Below are 20,120 nucleotides of genomic sequence, written 5' to 3'. Positions count from 1 at the left end.
TCCATGTGAGATTTCAGTACTGCATTCTTGTGTAAAGCTAATTAATTAGCTAGATTGCAAGATGTACTCGTACATATTTCCAACAGTAAAGCTATATCGAAATAGCAAAGTAAAACAACAAATAGAAGTGATGAAAAACCAATTTTATTGCATCAAAATCATGGATTGTAAACTACACGTACGGCTGTGACATATACAAATACATAGCTTGAAAACATTTCAATGATCTCACAAGCTCCAACTTTCACATAGAAATTTAGAATACAAAGATATATGGTAGAAGTAATAAACGTTACCAATGACTACATTCTCAATTTACATGAAATTATTCAAATTGACACAAACAATAGCTAATAGCCAGAGTTTATGCAGTTCGTTCAATCAGAAAACAAAAATAATATTGAGATCCTAAAGTTACAGCGCATTATGGCTCATTCCACAAAAGCATTCAACTGACCAATCTCATGATACGAGAAAGCCTTGTTACTCAGAATTGAAGATCAAGATTTCATTTCTTAGGTTTTAGTCGGTACTATTTTCGCATGTTCTTAGATTGGTTGCCGCGGCTTTATAAAATCAACTCTTTATCAAACCAAACAATCTATCTGTAGCCTTCACATCTTATACTTGAGGTTTCTGTCTTGGTATCTCAAGGCATGCAAACTAATTCCTAATCAGGTAGTTCAGTGCACACTTTCAGTTGATGAAAATATACGTATATAACTATTAGTCTATACAAAGAATTACTATTAGTATATCAGTATTTTCCATTCACAGCATTGGACGCAACTTCAACCCTCAAGGTTGTATTGAACAGGTGATCAATATGCAATTATGCAGAGAATTTGCATCCCCTTAAGAATCAACCCAAGAAAGAGAATCTCTAGCACAGTAGCACAAATAATTTAGAGGTAGTTTAACTTAGAATATACACAAGCACACAGAAAATAACATGCAAAACTTTCCACTTCTGGTTTTTTTCCACTTCTGGTTTTGAACCTTGAAATAATCTAATCATAAATCCTTGAAGGGAAACATTCAATCAGATATAGTCCAAAAAGGGCTGTCCAATACCATCCATACAAGATTTACTTTGAAAAGGTGGATTAGATATAAAGTCTCAAAATCTCCACAATTTCAATCTTTTATTTCCTTGATGGAACAGTTTGTCTATTTAATTAAGTACTTGTCTTCAAGCCAGAATCAATAACAGCAAGATAATCTAACTATCTAAGGTTTGTCTTTTTGCCTAATTATAGATCTAATAAGATTATGTTGAAATTGATACCTAACCAGATTTGACTATATAGAATCTCCATGAGCTTTCCAATTCTCTAATTATCTGTCATACATGAATATGATCCTCATAATTTACTTTTCCCCAATGGGGAATACAAATTGGAATGAACATTTTATTGAATAATGCTCTTTCTAATTCTATGTTCAGTGATGGATTGGATTAATATCAGCAAATCATGTCATACACTCGTACATAATCATCAATTAATCTCTGATAGTGACTTGTTAACCAGATGCATATATGAGTGTATGGAGGGAAGGTGATTGATTCAACATTTAACATAGAAATTAGGCAAATAAACTAGAAACCACTAATTAATTAAAATATCTGATATTAATCGAGCTTCCGGTACATTCATCATCATATCAAATTCAGCTTATACTAGCTAATTAACCTTTCCTAGGTACTACTACCAACTACTTGCTAGAAATTGAAATAGTAAATTCAGAGTTACCCCCCAGATCCTAATTAGGGCCAAGTCAAGCCCTCAATCCCCAAAAACCTAGGATTTTCAAGAACATCAGGAACAAAATTATCAATCATAACAACCGTTTCCACAAAAGGAAATAGAGATCAAGGAGAAATATACCCATTTATGGTAGAGTTGCAGAGGAGCTGGTACTAGTACCACTAGTAGTACTAGTTGTTGGTGTTGGTGTTGGCTTTGGCTTGGGCCTCTTCCTCTTCTTGTCATAGCTCACTCCTCTGGCCTTTGACTGGAAATCACGAACCTCGCGGAGGTACAGCCTCACTGCTCTTGCCCCAAAAGGGTTAGCCTCAGGCCGGCCTCCATGCTCCTCATAGGCTGCCCGGAGGCGCCCAATGAGGGCATCCAAGCTGCCCCATGCTTGCCGAAGCGGGCAGGGGCAAGGCGCTGGTGGGTTTGGGACCCCAAAGTAAGGGCAGTTGTGGTTGTGGATCTTGGTCTTGCCGAACTGATCCAAGTAGCGGAGGAACTCCAGCACGTGAGCGCCGCTACACATGGGGAGGGTCAAAGGAGGGCGGTGGTTCCGGAGGTACTGGCAGAAGGTGTTCCAGTCTCTCCTCTTCTGGTTCTCATACCGGCTAGGAGGAACAGTACCGTTAGTACCCTGTGTCCCTGTACCAATGGCTAAGGTAGAGGCGATGCTGGGATTGGTGGCTGGAGCTGAAGAAACCAAGTCCATGGCTGGTGTTGGTGATGAGGCTGGAGAAGAGGGTCTGGTCTTCCACTTCTTCTATCTCCTTGGTTTTGGTTTTAATTTCTAGGGTTTTTCCTCTTGTTGTCTCTTAGTGGGGAGAAATGAGAGAGAGAGAGAGAGAGAGAGAGAGAGAGAGAATCTCGAAATCTTATGCTTGTAGGAGTGGAGTTAACATTGGCCGAAAGAAGATAAAGGAAGGACGGTGCATGGTTTCCATAAATAAAAATGTCAGAAATGGAAGAAAAGAAAACTGAATCGGGGTTTGGGAATCTAGTTAGAGGAAACGAGCTAGCAAACTTAATGAGCTGGTTCGAGTGACTAACTGGTCTGCAGGAAACCTTGGGAAGACTGCAGTTCCTCAGATCTTTATGATCGATGATGATGATCCATCTTATTATCTTTGAGGATAAAGGGAAGCACCTGAGACTCTGAGAGAGTTATGTGACATTGGGGTGTGAGAAAGAGAGATAGAGAGTGGTCAAGGACTCAGGGGTGAAGGGGGAAGAGGGGGAAGGGAGGTGTGTGTGCAGAGGCACTGTGAGTTGAGATAAAGTTAACAAGAGAGGAAGCAGTAAAGTTGGAGGAAAAAGTATTTTGCCTTAATAGGACAAGTTAGGCAGTGGGCAGAGTTGATGGTGACCATTGCCATACAGACACTGACATACATGACATTGATATAAATTAAACCACCAACTCCTCTCTAGAGAGCAAGTGAAACACACACCTTCAAAATTACCATTCCTTTTAATTTTGAGTTTCAAAATTAAATTTTACCGTATTTTAATTTACATGATACTTCACGCATCATAATATATTTATTTTCGAGTCGAATTTACGTACTATTTATTACTTAAGAAAAACATGTGTCCATCACACCGGAGATAATTTGCACAAGTGTCTTTTAAATAATTTGATATTATTATAAAGAAGGTATGCAAAAAAGGCCTTATGTTAGGAAGAGTGAAGAGACTCTCTTCATAAATCATCGTTTTTTAAAATAATCTTAATATTGATAATACATTATCATGTCGTTGATAACACGTTTCGTTAAAAATAAACTTAAATAAAATGTTACTATATTATCATCCAAGCATTATCATTTTTAGTAAAAGTTTCATGAAACCGTGTCCGGCCATTTGTTCGTACAACTATGAAGTAATATGCATGTGACACATAAGTAGATGGTGATAATGATCTCTCAAATAAGTTTTTAGAGATAGAGCGCACAAGAAGAAACCTTAATTCGGGTGTTAAACTTATTATTGGTGAGTTTTGGAAATGTAAACTGCATTTGAATGATTTGTAGCTAGCTAGGTTGTTAACTAATTAGCAAAATATACGATGTACCCAAACAAATGCAGGAAACTTCAAAGCAATTACCTATATATTTTACAATCTCATCCAAAATTTTGTATTATCCTCTGTTTCTTGATCATCTAGATTGCTGTGGCAAAATGCACTCTTTATGTACGTAGTGAACTCGTTATGATGATTTGATTACTGTGGGATATGAAGATGAGATCGATCTATACGTTTACAATGAATATCAGATCCCCCGACCATTTGACATGAACTAAAAATGTGCTAGTTCACATTCAACTCTCGAATTAGTGTCAGTGTAAGTGTAACCCGTCATTTTGTGAAGTATCTTAGCATACATTTTTAAGTGGCGCGACTCTCGACTTTACTTAATCTCAGCCTCTCATGCAGCTAGGATGGAATTTTAGTCGCAAAAAAAAAACCAAAACTAAACCATCGCTTCCAACCGCACAAGTCACAACACCCCATTGCCGGTTCTTGTTTCAATTCAGCGAATCATTTGTTCTGCAAACACGAATTGTGATGATTGAAACGCCTCTGTTTCTTTCTCTTCTCAACAGTAGCTGCTGGTGTACGTTAGCTGTTAGTGTTATCTGGGTTCCAACCTTCAAGAACCAAGTCAGTAGGTTAGTTTTGAGTCCATTATGGTCAACACTCCGATATGCTAGCTATAACCCTAATCTTGACTCTAAAGGAACGCAAATTCAGATGCTTCTTGCCTCTTGAGGGAAAACGATAAAAAAGGATCGAATTATTGTTACTATTTTGAGGATGTGATATTTTTTTTTAAAGGTTTTCAGCGACAGTATATTCGCAGAAAAGGAATAACTTACAGTAGATGAATTCAAAATATGGAGAAGAGACCAGAAGACTATAGGAGTGATTATTTTGGTTCGAGCCAGTGAGAGAGGTTGCTTTTGTAGACTCGTCCAACATAGCACTTGATTGATTGATTGATTGATGGATAGGCATTCAACAGTGATTAAGCACAAAAAACAGTAGCTAAGAAACAAATTTCTACGAAATTAAAAGCAAGAAATGAAAAGAAAATAATACAATTACAATTATTTAGGGATTATTTAGAATACTTGCTCGGGCCTATAGCTTGGCTGCACAAGGATCAATGGGATCATTCATAGTAGTCCTCATCGAGAAAAGGATCATAGTAGTGCTCATCATACAATACACCACACTGACTACAGTAGTGAATCTTAAACGGGAACTAAATCTAGTATGTGCTTTCCAGTTCAGGTAAGAAACATACTTCCTGCATCTGGAATCTCAAACACAACAAACAAATACGTTGCACATTTCACAACCTCAATATATTAACTGCTTAGGTTATGTAAGCTAGCAATCTAGCATTGTGTTAAAGTAAGGATGACACTTATTCACAAACATTTCTATAATTCCATTGGCCTTAGGCTTGTTACATATTAGGGAGCAGAATGGGTATAATATAGTTTTACTCAAATACAGGGTTTCTGGTGCGCACACTATCACTCTTTACAATCCTGATGGTCAAAACTCCAATCATAACAGTCTTTATTTATTAGTTCTGTAGCAAAATATCCCTCTAAGATGTATATCAAGTTTATGGTTCCACAAAAATTAAGAACAGTTGATTTATGTAATGAAATTTGAGGGTATTCCTCAAAAGAACGAAAGTTTGAAGATAGTTCAAAGAGATGGTGATCAAACAAGGAGGATTCAAAAGAAAGAAACAAATCAATTTAATCAGGAAACTTCGCAGAAAATTCCTATTTGTTCCATCCAAAATCTGTTGCTCATGTCCCATAAGAATTGACAACTTTATTGCCAATAGAGAGATCACCAACGAATATTTTCTCCTACTTTAGCAAACAACCAGTATGATTTAATTTGCTTTATATATAAGTTTGAGTGATGGGACATACTAGCTTGTTAATTGGCAAGAAAAAAAATCCCAAAAAAAAATTACCAACAACAACAACGACTTTTCGTTTGTTCAAGTGTCAAATTGAACACAAAATCTATTAGTTTGATTCAACTTCACACCAAATTTTTCGACACATTTCCGATCTTAACCTAGCGCTAAATATTCTCACAAGGAGTTAATTAGGGTTCTTCAATATATGAATTCATTCAACATGATAATATGGAGTAAAGATTTTACTATATCTAAATTTATCGTGTTTTCTAGTAAAGAGTCTAAAGATGTTCATAACGATTCACCGAATCAATAAAACCCATATCATCAAATCACAATGTATCACATTGACATTTGACAAGGCCTCACTCACCGATCAATTGCTTTCTCAGAAAAGAAGTTAACATTATTATTGATTCTAGGTTTGACTTCTCTTGTTCCCAGATGACAGACTAGCCAGGGGAAGACAGATGATGAGAAGAAACTCTTCGACGTGAAAGTTTCTCATTGGACCTTTAGGCAGCACCGTACCTTGGTTTCAGCTTTAAAGAACTGGCCACCTTCCCTGGTTTTACCAAAGCAAAAGTTTACATCTACATCATGCTTGTCCATTGCGTCATTATTGTTTTAGTTATGTAACCAGAGGCACTTACAGCTTTGGGAAACCTTGTCTGAGTGCACGTTTGAGGCATTTAACTACTGCTAATCATTCATATGAGGTCTTAACTCTTAACACCAAATATGAGGAAAATAAAAAAATCCCAGTATAGACTTTCAGAAGCTTTTCTCAAATACACATTCTGACATTCATGCATTCAAAGTTTGACAGGATCAAATTATTGTAGTTATTCTATTGGAACACATTACTGACCCATTTATATGTATCCTAGAGTGGATGGAAATCGATCAATTGGACAAATAGAAGGGTGCGTGTGATTTTTCTGTTCAGTTTCCACTCACAACTCGCTTCCAGAACATATATTTGGGACAAGAGAAGTCATCAGAGATCAGTATACAGCTAGCTACCTTGCGTGAGAAAATGAGATGAGTGTTGCCCATCGATCAGTAGCTGAGATTTGGTAGTGGACATATATTGGACAACATTCCTGATGCTGAAGAAAATGAAAATTACAACACTAGCTTCATATCAATATCTGTAAGTACGTTCAACATTATCTGAAGCACTCAATGATACAAAACTTCCAACTAATTAAGGCATCGAAACCACTAAGACATTTCCAGTGATATGCGCTGCTCTCCTTCAATTGGAGTTGTATGCATACAGTTTCCATTAGAATCTATTTTAGCAACTAAATTTCCAAGAACCATTTATTAGCGTACGGCGTATGAGTGCTAGCTCTTGCTTGTTTACCAGAAGGCCAATGAGTAACTGGTTACCTAGAAATTCTGTGTTATGAATTTCAATAGATGAAATCATCAAAACTTTGCAGATTAATGCATGGATCCAGATGTCTGAGAGAAGTGAAGACCTTTTTGAGTTCTTGAATTGTATGACATTAACGGATATCTATATTATACCGATGCTTCCAAGCTCATAGAGAGAAGAAACTGATTGAGTAGCTAGTAGATGACAGTACTTGGAGGAAAAATGAACAAAAAATTTCTGCTTTTGAAAGTGGTAATAGAATGCCAAAATTAAGTAATACTAATTGGATTTTGATATGCAGATGAAATAAGTCCTTCAACATGTTACATATGCAATAATGCAAAAGCAGTTCAGACTTTAGAGGAACGTGTAGTACACTTGAGGCTAATACCATGAGAGAAAGATATGCACATACGACAGACTGATAAACTAGTAAAGTTCCTATGGTCAAAACAGAATTGTAAGGAATTAACTTGCATTGAGGCATCTATAAATGTGTTGAATATGTTTCCTAGTTCTAGTTGAGATGTGTTTACTTCAAACTTCGAAGTGTTGCCTATCAATACCTCCTAGATGAAGAAGAATAAGATCATAATTCAAAAAAACAGTGTGAATACTTTTGGTCTCATAAGATTCGACATCTGTGTCCTTTAGAATTATGGAGCGAGATAGGTTGTTGACTTGTTTCTATAGGAAATGTATAGCAAGCTTCTACACCAAATCTTTAATCCCCATTTCTTGTATGCTATGTTCCTAATCGATCTACCAAAAGGTCTGTCAATGAAGGAAAAAAACTAGGAGGAGCATGGAACCCTCTGGTTACAGATTGCATACATTTTGAGTTTTTAAAGCATCCAAATGAAGTGCAGATACAACAAGGTTACACAAACAACATGCAACATAGTTTTCCTTATGTACACATTCATGACTTCCAAATCCAGATAGATCAAACTTATTACTATCCCACATGTTTAACAACATTTCCAAACAGGATGGAAGGACAATGGTGATGTTTCTCTCAATAGTGTCCATTTTCTTCAGGGGCTCCAGTTAGAGCTTTCTGCAACATTCGCATAAAAGAGGAATAAATTTGGGCAAGCAAAAAAAGTAGTTGGAGATCAATGTGATCTTAGTTTACCTGAAAACAAGACAAAGTGTACTGCACATCACTTTCTGAAATTTGGTGGTGGAGAACAATCCTAATGCTGGAGAAATGAAAGTTTTTGAGATTAGCTGCACATCTATATGCTGGAGCATTGCAATAATCGAGATCATACAAAATTGTCTAGCTTATGCAATGGGAAACCATAGAAATGTTAATGAATCGAGATGCATACAAAATTGTCTAGCTTATGCAATGGGAACCATAGAAATGTTAAGGAACACAATGTGTTCAAGTTTTCTTGTGACGGAAAACAAAAAAAAGTTATTTGCCAATGGACTGAACAATAAAGTAGTGCGGTGACAATACTGATGCATCGACTTAGACAATTGAGAAGTGAAGCAGACCTTGATGAGCTTTCTTTCATCGCAAGTATTCCATAATCTTCCAACTTTTTGTACAACTTTTCTGCGCTGATTGTTGATCCCTCATCAACATGAACATACAGCTGGTCATGCAAAACACTTGTTCAGGGTATCATACTACACAAATGACATTACAACTACATCGGTCTGATAAAATTATATGTTGGTAGAAACAAATTCAATTACATTCAAAATGATTGGCAATGTAATCAACTTAAGTGAAGCACTTATAATAGGTTTTGAACATTGCTATACTGTACTAAAATACTCACAATATTTGTCTCAACCATCTCAGTATCCACTCTTATTCCTTTGATTCGATTTAGTCCCTCTGAGTTTACAAAAAAATTGGCAAGTAAGAAAGATCAAAATGCTTGACTTCTTGAGAAAAGATGTGATGGCTCTCCTTCAAAGTTCAAAGGAAAGTTTGGATAGTGAACCAAGTAGACTGAGAATATACCTGCTAAAGTCTTAGCTTTCTTGTGATCACCCTCAAGCTTTGCAACATTTTCTTGTAAAGCCACTAAAGCAGCCGCACATAGGATACCGACCTGCCTCATTCCACCACCTAAAGTTTTCCTCAACCTTCTAGCCTAAGACGCAAAACAATACAACAAATAAAAATTTAAGAAAGATAGGTTTGCCTTTGATATACTACAAATAAAATCTTCATAGTACCTTGGAAATGAAGCTTTCGGATCCAACAATCACAGATCCAACAGGAGCACCAATACCTTTCGAGAGACAAACCTAGTCCATTATTTTTAAAGAGAGGATGATTAAGTGAATATCGTACTCATTGTAAAGGAATTGGTGAGATAAACTACCCAAAGATGGGGTTAGTATTCTGAACTGTGAACTGCAGTTTTGTTGATAAATACACACATTGGAGAAATGGTAACTAAAAGTACCAATGACAGGAACCATACCGAAACTGAATCAGCCGCTTGCACAAGTCTATCAACAGGAACACCAAGTGCCTGTAAGCCAATATTTTGAATCAGATACTGAAGATGCAACTTAGACACTCAAATCAGGACTAAGCCTAGACTCTTTGCATCTGATATCAAATGAAGCAAATGATTTTTAATTTTAGCAAACAACTTGGCTTTGTGAAGCAGAGATAAGACCCGAACTGCTCTACTAAAGTAGGCATGAACTCATGTATCAGCAATTCAGCACAAATATGCTCTTAGTAACACAGACCAGAGGAATATTTTGGATTTAGATGTAGTTACAAAAGATTGACATTATAAAATTTTGCCATTGTAGATCTCAATGATTGAAACCTAATATGTCCACCATATGTTGCAATACTCTACTCCCTTCTTTCATGTTAGTGTAGAAAAAGATAACAACGAATCATTTACATATATTTTCCCTTGTCATTATCTAAGTTCATCAACATTTTTACTTGAAAAGGTATGACTAGTTCATTTGCAGTATAAACTTCAACCAATCTAATTTATCCATCGCAGATCATAGCCTTGTAATAAATTGTTATGCAGAGTTATACAAATTCAGTGCGATGGTCATAAAGCTCATAACTAAAAGCATAAATTAGATAAACTTACAATAGATGCATTGAAAATGCGGGCACCATCAATATGAAGCTTTAAGCCATGCTTCTTGGCTATCTCTCCAACTCTATCTGTGTACTCCACAGTTAAGCATCTACCACCGCAGCTGCAGTTCAGGTAAAAAGAAAACAACCAATTATCGGACTAAAGACACACAGCTATAACTCTTTTTCTGTCACATCCAAAGCAAAGAGGCTTCACTTGAGCAAATCAACCAAATAGCCCTTCTCCCTTCTCTCAGTTATGAGAAAGATAGCCTCTAATAAGGAAGTCAAGTCAAGCCTTTGATTTTGGTTAACAAAAACATGCTAGTTGACCAAAGCCATGGTTGTTGGTCATTTAGATTAACCAGCAACAGATTCTTAAGAGAAGAGTGAAGCCAAGAACATAATATATAATACAATCTGAGACTATGTTTTCTCAGACCAACAACCTGCATGCTGCAGTACTAAAAACAAAGTCGAAAGACTGGGAGTCTACTGGATATCACAAAGAATTATTAATCAAGTGGCTACCATATCATAATCTATACAATAAACAACACAAGGTTATGTACTAAATGTGATACTATATATTGAAATGAGGTAATCCTTACTTTGCATGTGAGTTCTCTAAGCATATAAGTCTGGTGGTTGGAAACACAAGCTCTCCTCGTGGATCTCTGATAGTAGCTTCAATTAAATTGAGGTCCATTGTTCCATCATTGTTGTTTTTCACTGTTCTTGGATGTACACCTCCAATTGTTGAGATGCCTCCATTCTCAAAAATATGAATGTGGGAATTATCCCCAAGAATGACTTCACTTCCTCTAATGTCACAATGAACAAGCACACTAATGAGGTTTCCCATAGTGCCTGATGGTACAAAAAGTGCTGCTTCCTTGCCCATGATCTTTGCCATTTCTGATTCCAAGCGGAATGCTGTTGGATCAGAGCCGAGAACATCATCATCAACCACAGCAGCTGCCATAGCAGCCCGCATTGTCTCGGTTGGTTTGGTGACAGTGTCGGAACGGAGATCAACTGTCTGAGTCACCATATTTGCTGAACAAGAAACTAGTACCAACAAAACAAAAACACACGGAATGAGTACAGAATCTACTACAACTAGAATCAAATCAGGGATTATGATCACTAACAGATGCTTACAGAATTGCCTTTCAGCAACCATGGCTGTGATACTTGACCAAAATGATCAATTAGTAGTATGAAAGAATTTGAGAGGGTTTCTGTCTTTTGCAAATGTGGCAGAGAATCCCAAGAATATTCCAAATAATTTGAATCTCATGAATGTGGGCAAAAACTAAAAAGCATTTAGAGTTCAACTTTGATCATAAACCCTCTTTGATGTTCCATGTATTTTCTTGTATGTTGATCCCAAATTCAAGGGTATCTGAATCTTGTTACCAGAGGTAATATGGTCAAAACTCAAAACCAAACAGAATTTGTGAGGATCCAACTAAGACCATTCCAACACAGAAAGAACTAGTCTTTAGGGAATTTAAGGCACCTAAGCTTACATTTAGTAAAAGACCATGCATGAGAGAGAAAGAGAGAGAGATGTGCATACCTGTTACAGATGAGATTATACTATGGCCAATATTCTCAGTCCCAACTTTGATCTCAGCAAAACTCTTAACTGCCCAGAAACCTATGAACCAGAATGATCAAACATCAACTATTTAAAGCACTGAAATAATCTTTTTCAAATACAAAAAACTGTTGAGTGAATAATAGAATAAGACCGAGAAGAAGCCATGGATTGTTGAATAAGATTCCAAGAGGACCAGACCTAATGTGAATGAAGGGTCGTTATTCTTCCCAGACACTAGAAAGAGTTAAAATGATTCACAGGATTCACATACACAAAAACAATATAGTGGTGGGTGAGCGAGGGAGTGACACATCAATCCAACAAATATGACTATGGACTGAAGTGTTCGTGCAACTGATGTGGCTTATATTATTGACAACTCACTTTCACTGAATCATAGATTCATAGTTTTCATTTACCCCAGTTCTGATTTTGTGGAATCTAAGTGGGCCAATGTCAGTTTGTTTTTCTTCCTTAAAAATAGACTAAACTTTTAAACAACCAAATTGGATTTTGCTTTCTATTCTTCTTTTCTTGGAAAAGGGAGGGGCAGTAGAATTTGGGAAATATATCTAACATTTTGTTAAAGAGAAGTGCTTAAATACCAGACCAAATGCTAGTTTGCAAGTCTGGCTCCCTATTTGTTTGGGACATCAATCTATATTTTGGGTGCACTTGAGCTAATTAATCAAAGTTTGAGTGCCACTAGTGTAGCAAAAAAGGATTTTCTTGTTTGTTAAGGAAGATTCCGTCTACCATATATGAATGGACAATACATGAATGCCTTTTCAATTTGATGCAGATACTAGAGTCAGCATAGGTAGATGATATGATATGACATGGATATCGTAAGACAACTATCACACAAATCTCATGAAGTGGTTAGCTCGACGGTCAAATTTGATGTCAAAATTACTTGACATTGCACCAAATTCTGTTATGAAAAAAGGATGAGCGCACTTAAAAGAGTAATAGTTTTCGGGTTAACAGTACCTCATATAAGGAAGCCTCTAGCAGAGGGGAGGTGATGGTCTGATGGAGATGGATGGAGTTGTACTTGGTGAGTTGTATGTCTCTTTGTTATTGCTTTATATGGCCAACTAGAGTGGTTGCTCAAGCAGCCAAGCTTATCCCTCCAGCAAGAAAGAAGGTACGTCTTGCCTTCTGCTTAGTTGGAAAGGTTATCTATGAAAATAACCCATATCATCTGTATTCAGTGTAGCATCAACTAATGCTCATACTTAGAAGTAAAAAAAAAAAAAAAAACAAAAAAAAAAAAAAACTAAAAAAAACTAAAACTTAGCTTANACTTTTATTACTATCGTAGCATCAAAAAGCACCAAAACACGAGCAGAGGNTAAAAAAGCAATCGGACATCTGATCTGATTAGTTGACTATATCTTAGCGGACACAAAAATGTTCGAGTACCAGAAATTTTTATGGTCCATAAAACTTCGGACAATGCATGAAGGTAAAGGATCGGAAGAGATACAATATCAACTCAACAATATATAGTTGGAACTTCGCATATTTGATAGCAAAAGTTGATCACCTAAACTAGGCTCTTAAGTTCATATTTGGGTTGTTGCATTTTTGGCCAAATCAGACCACCTCAGCAGAATCGGTGGTGGCATCTGCACGGACGACAAGACCATCATATTTCTGCCCCAACAACTTGGTCATCGGCTACAGTTGTCCTTGTTAGATTTTCAGTAGGAAGCACCTTAGCCACACTGCCTGAAACAGCGTCTCCATTGCTAACAGACTCTTGAGCTGCAACATCACTGGAGGGGATCCCATCTGAGGTAGAGAGGTGAGTCTCAGAACCTTCACCGCTTGTACCTTGTGATGGTATGTCCTTCTCACCCTCTGCAACAGAAGGTGTGTTTTTAGGTACATCTACATCCGTGGTAACTGTCATGTCACATTTCTTGTCTGCATCAACATCCATACCATCCACTTGTGGATCAGTAGTTTCACCATGAGATGCAGCAAGTTCATCTGAGGCACTTGTAGAATCAAGATTACCAGTTGACTGTGCAACAGTCACATCTACTGCAGCATCAGCCAACTCGAGATCATTTCTGGCTGCAACTTCTTTTTGTTCTTGTTCTTGCGCGATGTATTTCTCCCTAAGGTGCTGTACCCTTTCAACCTCCAGTAGAAGACCGCCATACCGCTTTTGTAAAGTGCGCTCAAGCTCCTTTTGTTTCTGAACTTCTTCCCACAGATTGTTTATCCGGTGTGAGGCTGCTAGTTGTTCTTGCTTCTGCAAAGCACGGAAGCACTCGAGTTCTTTTTCAGCAGTGTCCAACTGCTTGAAAGTTTCCTCAATTTTTGGCCAATGAGTGTCTTTAGCTCGCATCTGGAAAATTTAAAGAGAAGGGGTTCAGATACATTAAATACATTTGATGCCAAGTAACTTTCAAAACTAAAAAGTAATGGACCTTTCATATATCAAATACAATTACACAAACAATATGTAGACACAGGATTAAAAAAAGAAAAAGAAAATTTATCCAGAAGAAGACAGTAATCTAGGGATAGCCGAGATGCAATATACCCGTTTTTTTTTCTTCTTCTCTGCTCTCCTATCTTTTGATGGGGGTCCAAACCTTAACTACTTAAGTAGCAAAGGCTGCTGTCGGTTGGTTTCATAAGGGGGCTGTTCACAACAAGCTATCGCCACTGTCTTAGATTGAACGGCAATAAGATAAGTCTACGTTTAATCTTCTATGGCGTGTCCAAAGCCCTAGCTTCTAGAGTTCGTTGCTTTTCCCAGGGCGGAGAAGGGATTATACTGCTCGGCTGTGTTTGGTATGTTCATTTGGCACTAATACAAACTATAACTACATAAAAGTGGAAGGACCCACGTAGCAGAGAGGAAGCTGGCGCACAAGGGTCCTGGTACTATCCAGGTGCGAAGAACCCCGGAGGTTACTGCAGTGAGCAGAAATCTCGCTCACCGGCCTAAACAACAAGCAAACACTCGAACGTGAAAGCAAGGTTCCTTTACTCTCTTGATTAGAGTAGGGGTCAAAGGGGCAGGTGTACCGCCCTGCCATAGTCGCGACTGTTGTCATAGTCAACAAGGTTTAAACTTCCAGGAAAAAACTTCGAATTGGGAGGGCGATCCTCCTGGTGAACTGACCATACCCCAAACTGACACAGGTGAACAAGTATAGTATACTAGGGCGCTTGAGAGAACCATTGTCGAAGGAACTCAGCAAAATGACCCCGTAACTTCGGGAGAAGGGGTGCCCTCCTATCTTTTGATTAGGAAAGACTGGTTTTCCCGAAGAAGTCGAAACGATATGACTATCCAGGCAGAATGGGAACATACACGTCTGGATGACTAAAAAACCGAAAGAGATGCTTGTATAATATGGGTTCCCCCTGGGGTTCTTATTCTTAGGGGGGGCTAATTCAATTCTTTCAGATTTCACAGCCTTTAGCAACTTTCTGAATGACATAAATTAGCACCTTTAAGCCTAAAGAAGTAAGAGTTCGCCTGCTTCAGCTTTACTGTTCACTAAAACCTTGTTAATCATCCTTCAAGTGAGTGAAGTGACCAATGGGACTATGGGAGGATTGGTCACTCAAGTAGTTAAGGTTTGAACCCCGTTATTTTTTTCTTCCTTTCTGCTTTGCTACTAATACCTATCATAAGTTTTAGTAGTGTGCAGAGACATAAGGCTGAAGATATTATCGATATTAGTAGTGTGATTCTTATCAATATTAGCATGAGAGCATTTGTATATTAATAATTAGTTTAAGATATGGGCATGGTGATGGTTCCTGACTTTGGATAACACGAGAGGGGAGGGGGACTGGCTACAAATCTATAGACTAACTACAGGTGATGGATCCTCACAAATGGCAACATGCAGTTCAGTATATATATATATAAATAACCTGTTAACAGAATCTTAGATTAAGATTCTGAAAAGCGAAACACAAACTATGAGTGGGTAGTGACTCATTATCACTGCCTACAGAAAACATTATCTAAACACTTTTGCGTGCCTACAGTCATAAATAATTATGAGAACATGACACAGAAACTGGACTCATGACCATGTTTTCAAGCAATGTAAAATGCTTTGTCTAACAATCGAAAAATATAAGAATAAGAGAGGCATACCTCATAACCATGTGTTCGGACTTTAACCTTTTTCTCAAGGCTCACTGCTTTTGCAAGATCATCATCCAACTTCTTCTTGACATTATCAAATTCATTTTGCAAAGCCTCAAGTTTCTCCTCATTTCCAGCAATACTTGATGAACCATAGGCATTGCGCTTGGGAAAAAACATGAATTCATTCATGCAGGTCTTGTGTACTTCAACAAATTCATCCACGGACTTATCCTCATGTCCCATTGCAACACGAAGATATTTAACCTCGTCGTTTATCATCGAGTCAGCCTGCTCAAAAAATGGTCATCATGTCAGTATGCATACTGAACTTAGCAAAAAAAAGAATCATATAAACAAACTTCTATTTACACAAAGCCTAGGTGTACACCAATTAACCAATGAACTTAGCAACATTTAAGGAAAAACATCTAACATACAGAAGGCACAGAAGTATAAAATGACGAAGAACTAAAGCAACTGCTTTCTAATCCACAATTTTAGCGTACATTCCCGTACAAAGAACTATCTTACTTGAGGGAGAAACTAATTCCCAGAGGGAAGCATGATCTATCTCCTCATTCCATCACCCCCACAAAGAAATAAAAATATAGTACTGATCATCAATAATGATCCTATGTGTTGCATCAAGTACACTTAAATACGAAAGTAATGCCCAGAGTGAAATTGATCTATCTCCTTATCCATCCTCCCCACCCCAAAACCCTAAATAAAAGAAAATAGATTATCATCATAGCACAATCCTTCCACGACCCAGATCATCAAGTATGATTATACGTGTTGCATCAAGTACGCTTGAATGCAATATACTCAGACCCGAGCAAAGAAACAATACATGTGTATGACAATCTCTGTTTCTCTTGGGAAAATAACTCAGTGATAACCATGCATGTCTGTGCATAAAAATGAAAGGAATAAGGGAAAATAGGCAATTAAGGAACGAACTAAAGAACATACGAGAAATTAACATACCTCCTTCAGTTCATCTTCTTCAAAATCATCTATCTCTGGGACAGCAGAAGTAGAACCATTTGTACTGCGCTTGGAACCTTTCTTTTTCCGCTTGTCTGTTTTCTCATCAAGCGGGTATTTTGCATTATCATGCTCTAGTAAACTAAGAAGCTCCTTCGTAATCATTTCATTGGCCTGCTCAATTGAAGTAGGAGGAACTACTTTACTCTTATCCTCATCTGCTCTCAACAAGGATTTTCTCAGAGATTCCACTGAAGTAGCAGGAGGCCTAGGGAGCTCCCTCTGCAGTACTTTTGATCTCTTCCTTAGTAATGCCTGCTGTCGTGCTTCTTCCTCAGCCCTTTCTCGAGCAATCCTATCAGACATGTCTTCTTCAATTTTCTCCTCGGGTTCTTCATCATCTTCTGGAACTGGCTGCATGACTATCTGGTACTCATTTTTGGGCTGTGGTAGATTGCTTAAACCCAACTGCAAGTTTTTCCTCAACTCAGCCTGTCTCCGATGCTCCATTTTTGCACTATCATGCATATCAACATCTTCATTGATACGAAGTTCGTCCCTCATTGGAGTCCCCTTTGGTGTCATGCCTAGAGCATCCCTTGACGGTGTCAAGCCAAACCTAGGAGTAAGACCCGCACCTCCAGGAGTAGAAGGAGTAAGCATAGAAGGAGTAAGCATCAGATTTGGCGTCTGGATTTCCTTTTTTCTTGGAGTAACACCAGAAAAATCTGATGGGTGCAACTGTGGATTCTCTCCTCCTAACAATGGTGTCTGAGACTCTCTTAACATTGCCAAATTTGAAGCTTCCATCATGATAGCATCACCTTTACCAGAAGGAGTTCTTTGGGGCGTACGTAAGGGTGTCATTCCCAGCCTTGGTGTCTGGGCATAATTGGCAAGAAGGGCTCGAGTTGCACCACTTCCTTCTGTGAGTTCACTCCCAGCAAGATCATTTGCATAGCCCATCTTTGCAATTTCCTCCAACTCATGATCTGAAATCTGAGGCGCAGGAAGCATAAGCTTTGATCTCTTCCTAACTGTTTCTGGATCATTCAACTTGTTGGCTTGCAATATCGCAGATGGAGCATCCTGCCTCTGAGCAATTTTGTTCTTTGCGATATCTTGTTTCCTCAACTGAGCTTCCACATCAACCCTTCTCTTCCCTTCAAGCTCCTCAATCGTTGTAGGGAACTGAGGCTGCTCAACTGGTCTATCTTCCTCTGCAACATCATAAAAGCCTGGAGGAGGCTTCTTCTCAAAGGGAATTTCAGCGTTGTAGTCTATGCCCTTCCTTTTCCTCTTCCGCTGCCTAGTATCAATCCCAGCAGCCTTTAATTCTCTCCTTTTCTGTAGGGAAGCAAGCCTTCTGGCCTCTTCCAGCTGTTTCTCTCTAGCCTTTCTTTTGGCCTTCTTTCCCCTGGTGTTGGCTAACCTAGCTCGTGCCTCAGAAAGCATTTCTTTCTCATCCTCATCCATATCAACAGGATCCGGACGAGCAGGCTTAGACTCAGGATTGGGATCGATCTCTCCAGGCCGCAACTTTCGGGGATCATCACCTGGTTCATAATTCTCATCCTTGACACAGGCTGCATCCAGAAGCTTCTCATACCTCTCAAGGCATTGGGATGGAGTACGACCAACAATTGGGGCAATTGTTCTCCACTGCGTAGGCATGAGCTTAGCGAGATGTAGAAGTTTCTCATCCTCTTCTCTAGTCCACTCAGTCTGCAAGAATCAAAGTTCCCAAATCACCATCAGAAACTCATCAAGTAAAAATCATATAAAATACTCCAAGAATGAGGATAAGACCTAGATACAATTTTCACATACTACAATGGCAAGCACAAGAAGAATAATCAAATAACTACTAAAGCAAGAGCACCCTGCCCGATTCAAACATTTAATCTCTACCCTTGGTACTGAACAAGCACTACCTACAACCTAATAAAACTACGGATTTAAACTTTTCATTTTACCTCTACTTCTCTAGTAAACATACATTAACAAAGCAAAAATTGAGAATATTAATACATAAACAGCAAACCAACCGAAACGGAAACTGACAATCAAGTTCAAAACATTCACGCTCTAATCAAATCCTCAGTCTAAACTAGCACCAGCCAGAGCCTAATTAACAATCATAGATTCAATTTGTTCATTGCTCCTTTCATCTTCAACCAAGTTCCTTATGTAAATTGAATAAAATGGACTAGTTACCTCTGTTTTCTCTAGTAAACATACATCAACTAAACAATAGTACACACAAATAGCAAAACAACTGAAACAAAAAACGGCAACCAACTTCAAAACACTTGCTTCCTAATCAAATCCTCAGTCGAAACTACAACACCAGCCAGAGCCCAATTAACAAAACAAACATAGACAGTGCTTTCCTTGAAGAAAAGTGAACAAAATAGACTCAAAACTTCATAGTTACCTCTCATACCTCTAGTATCGACACATCAACTAAACAAAATTGAGAATATTACAGCACTAACCATTCAATTTTGAAACATTCGATCTCTAATCAAATCCTCAGTCGAAACATATAGCACCAGCTAGCTCCTAATTAACTACACATTGAATTTGTCCATTGCTCCTTTCATCTTCGACACTAATTACACACCGAAACTGAACAAAAACAGTGACTTCCCTAACAAAATTGACGAAAACACTAACCAAATCGAAACCGAAAACGCCAACCGAGCACGGCCCAAGCCCTAACAGGCCACACATTGCAATCTATAACAACAACAACAACAACAACAACAACACAATACGAAGAATGAGAAGAAGAAGAAGAAAGCTCTCACCTTTTTGATGGAGGGATCGAGCCACTCGTACCAGCGAGCCTTGCACTGCTTGGCGGACTTGCGAACGAGCAGCGACGAGATACGGGCCCACTGGTTCTTGCCGTACTTCATGACGGCGGCCTTGAGGATCTCATCCTCCGTGTTCTTCCACACGCCGCCCTTGATCATGATCCTCATCTTGACGACGTCGCCGGAGGGCAGCTACACCCCCGATTTAGGGTTTAGGGAAATCGGAGGATTTGGGATTTAAACCCTAGAGAGAAAGTAGAAGCAGATATTTGGGGGAGAATAGAGGTTGGCAAATAGAGCCAAAGGACCCAACTTGTTTTCCTCTCCTTTTTATAAATTAGCTTATATATCTATGGGTCAAGTCGGTTCCGAC

At 38.3% G+C, this 20,120-nt stretch overlaps 3 protein-coding genes across 4 annotated transcripts; all 3 read right to left on the bottom strand.

Annotated features, from left to right (window-relative positions):
* Positions 1 to 873: 873 nt before the first annotated feature.
* LOC101292320 lies at positions 874 to 2,614 on the bottom strand. Its single transcript, XM_004302044.1, has one exon. It carries the CDS (start codon positions 2,464 to 2,466, stop codon positions 1,894 to 1,896), a length of 573 nt encoding a protein of 190 aa, XP_004302092.1. The 5' UTR covers positions 2,467 to 2,614; the 3' UTR covers positions 874 to 1,893.
* Positions 2,615 to 7,873: 5,259 nt separating this feature from the next.
* Positions 7,874 to 12,471, bottom strand: LOC101292031 (L-allo-threonine aldolase-like). The gene is made up of 11 exons (XM_004302043.1): positions 12,403 to 12,471; positions 11,774 to 11,854; positions 10,800 to 11,259; positions 10,199 to 10,310; positions 9,554 to 9,604; positions 9,303 to 9,374; positions 9,085 to 9,217; positions 8,897 to 8,955; positions 8,607 to 8,707; positions 8,236 to 8,302; positions 7,874 to 8,157 (listed from the first exon to the last, which is right to left on the bottom strand). The coding sequence occupies exons 1-11, from the start codon at positions 12,449 to 12,451 to the stop codon at positions 8,116 to 8,118; spliced, it is 1,227 nt and encodes a 408-aa protein (XP_004302091.1). The 5' UTR covers positions 12,452 to 12,471; the 3' UTR covers positions 7,874 to 8,115.
* Positions 12,472 to 13,157: 686 nt separating this feature from the next.
* LOC101291540 (cell division cycle 5-like protein-like) lies at positions 13,158 to 20,057 on the bottom strand. 2 transcript variants are annotated; one of them, XM_004302042.1, is made up of 5 exons: positions 19,739 to 20,057; positions 16,926 to 18,650; positions 15,942 to 16,223; positions 13,751 to 14,162; positions 13,158 to 13,666 (listed from the first exon to the last, which is right to left on the bottom strand). In XM_004302042.1, exons 1-5 carry the CDS (start codon positions 19,913 to 19,915, stop codon positions 13,452 to 13,454), a joined length of 2,811 nt encoding a protein of 936 aa, XP_004302090.1. In that variant the 5' UTR covers positions 19,916 to 20,057; the 3' UTR covers positions 13,158 to 13,451. The 2 variants fall into 2 exon arrangements, with proteins under 2 accessions (XP_004302090.1, XP_004302089.1); XM_004302041.1 differs by having other exon boundaries at positions 13,158 to 14,162.
* Positions 20,058 to 20,120: the final 63 nt, after the last annotated feature.

The sequence above is a fragment of the Fragaria vesca genome, linkage group LG6 (genome assembly GCF_000184155.1).
Source record: "Fragaria vesca subsp. vesca linkage group LG6, FraVesHawaii_1.0, whole genome shotgun sequence".
Lineage (NCBI taxonomy): Eukaryota > Viridiplantae > Streptophyta > Magnoliopsida > Rosales > Rosaceae > Fragaria > Fragaria vesca.
Note: the sequence above shows the minus strand (reverse complement) of the source record. Positions and strands in the feature narration are given on the sequence as shown.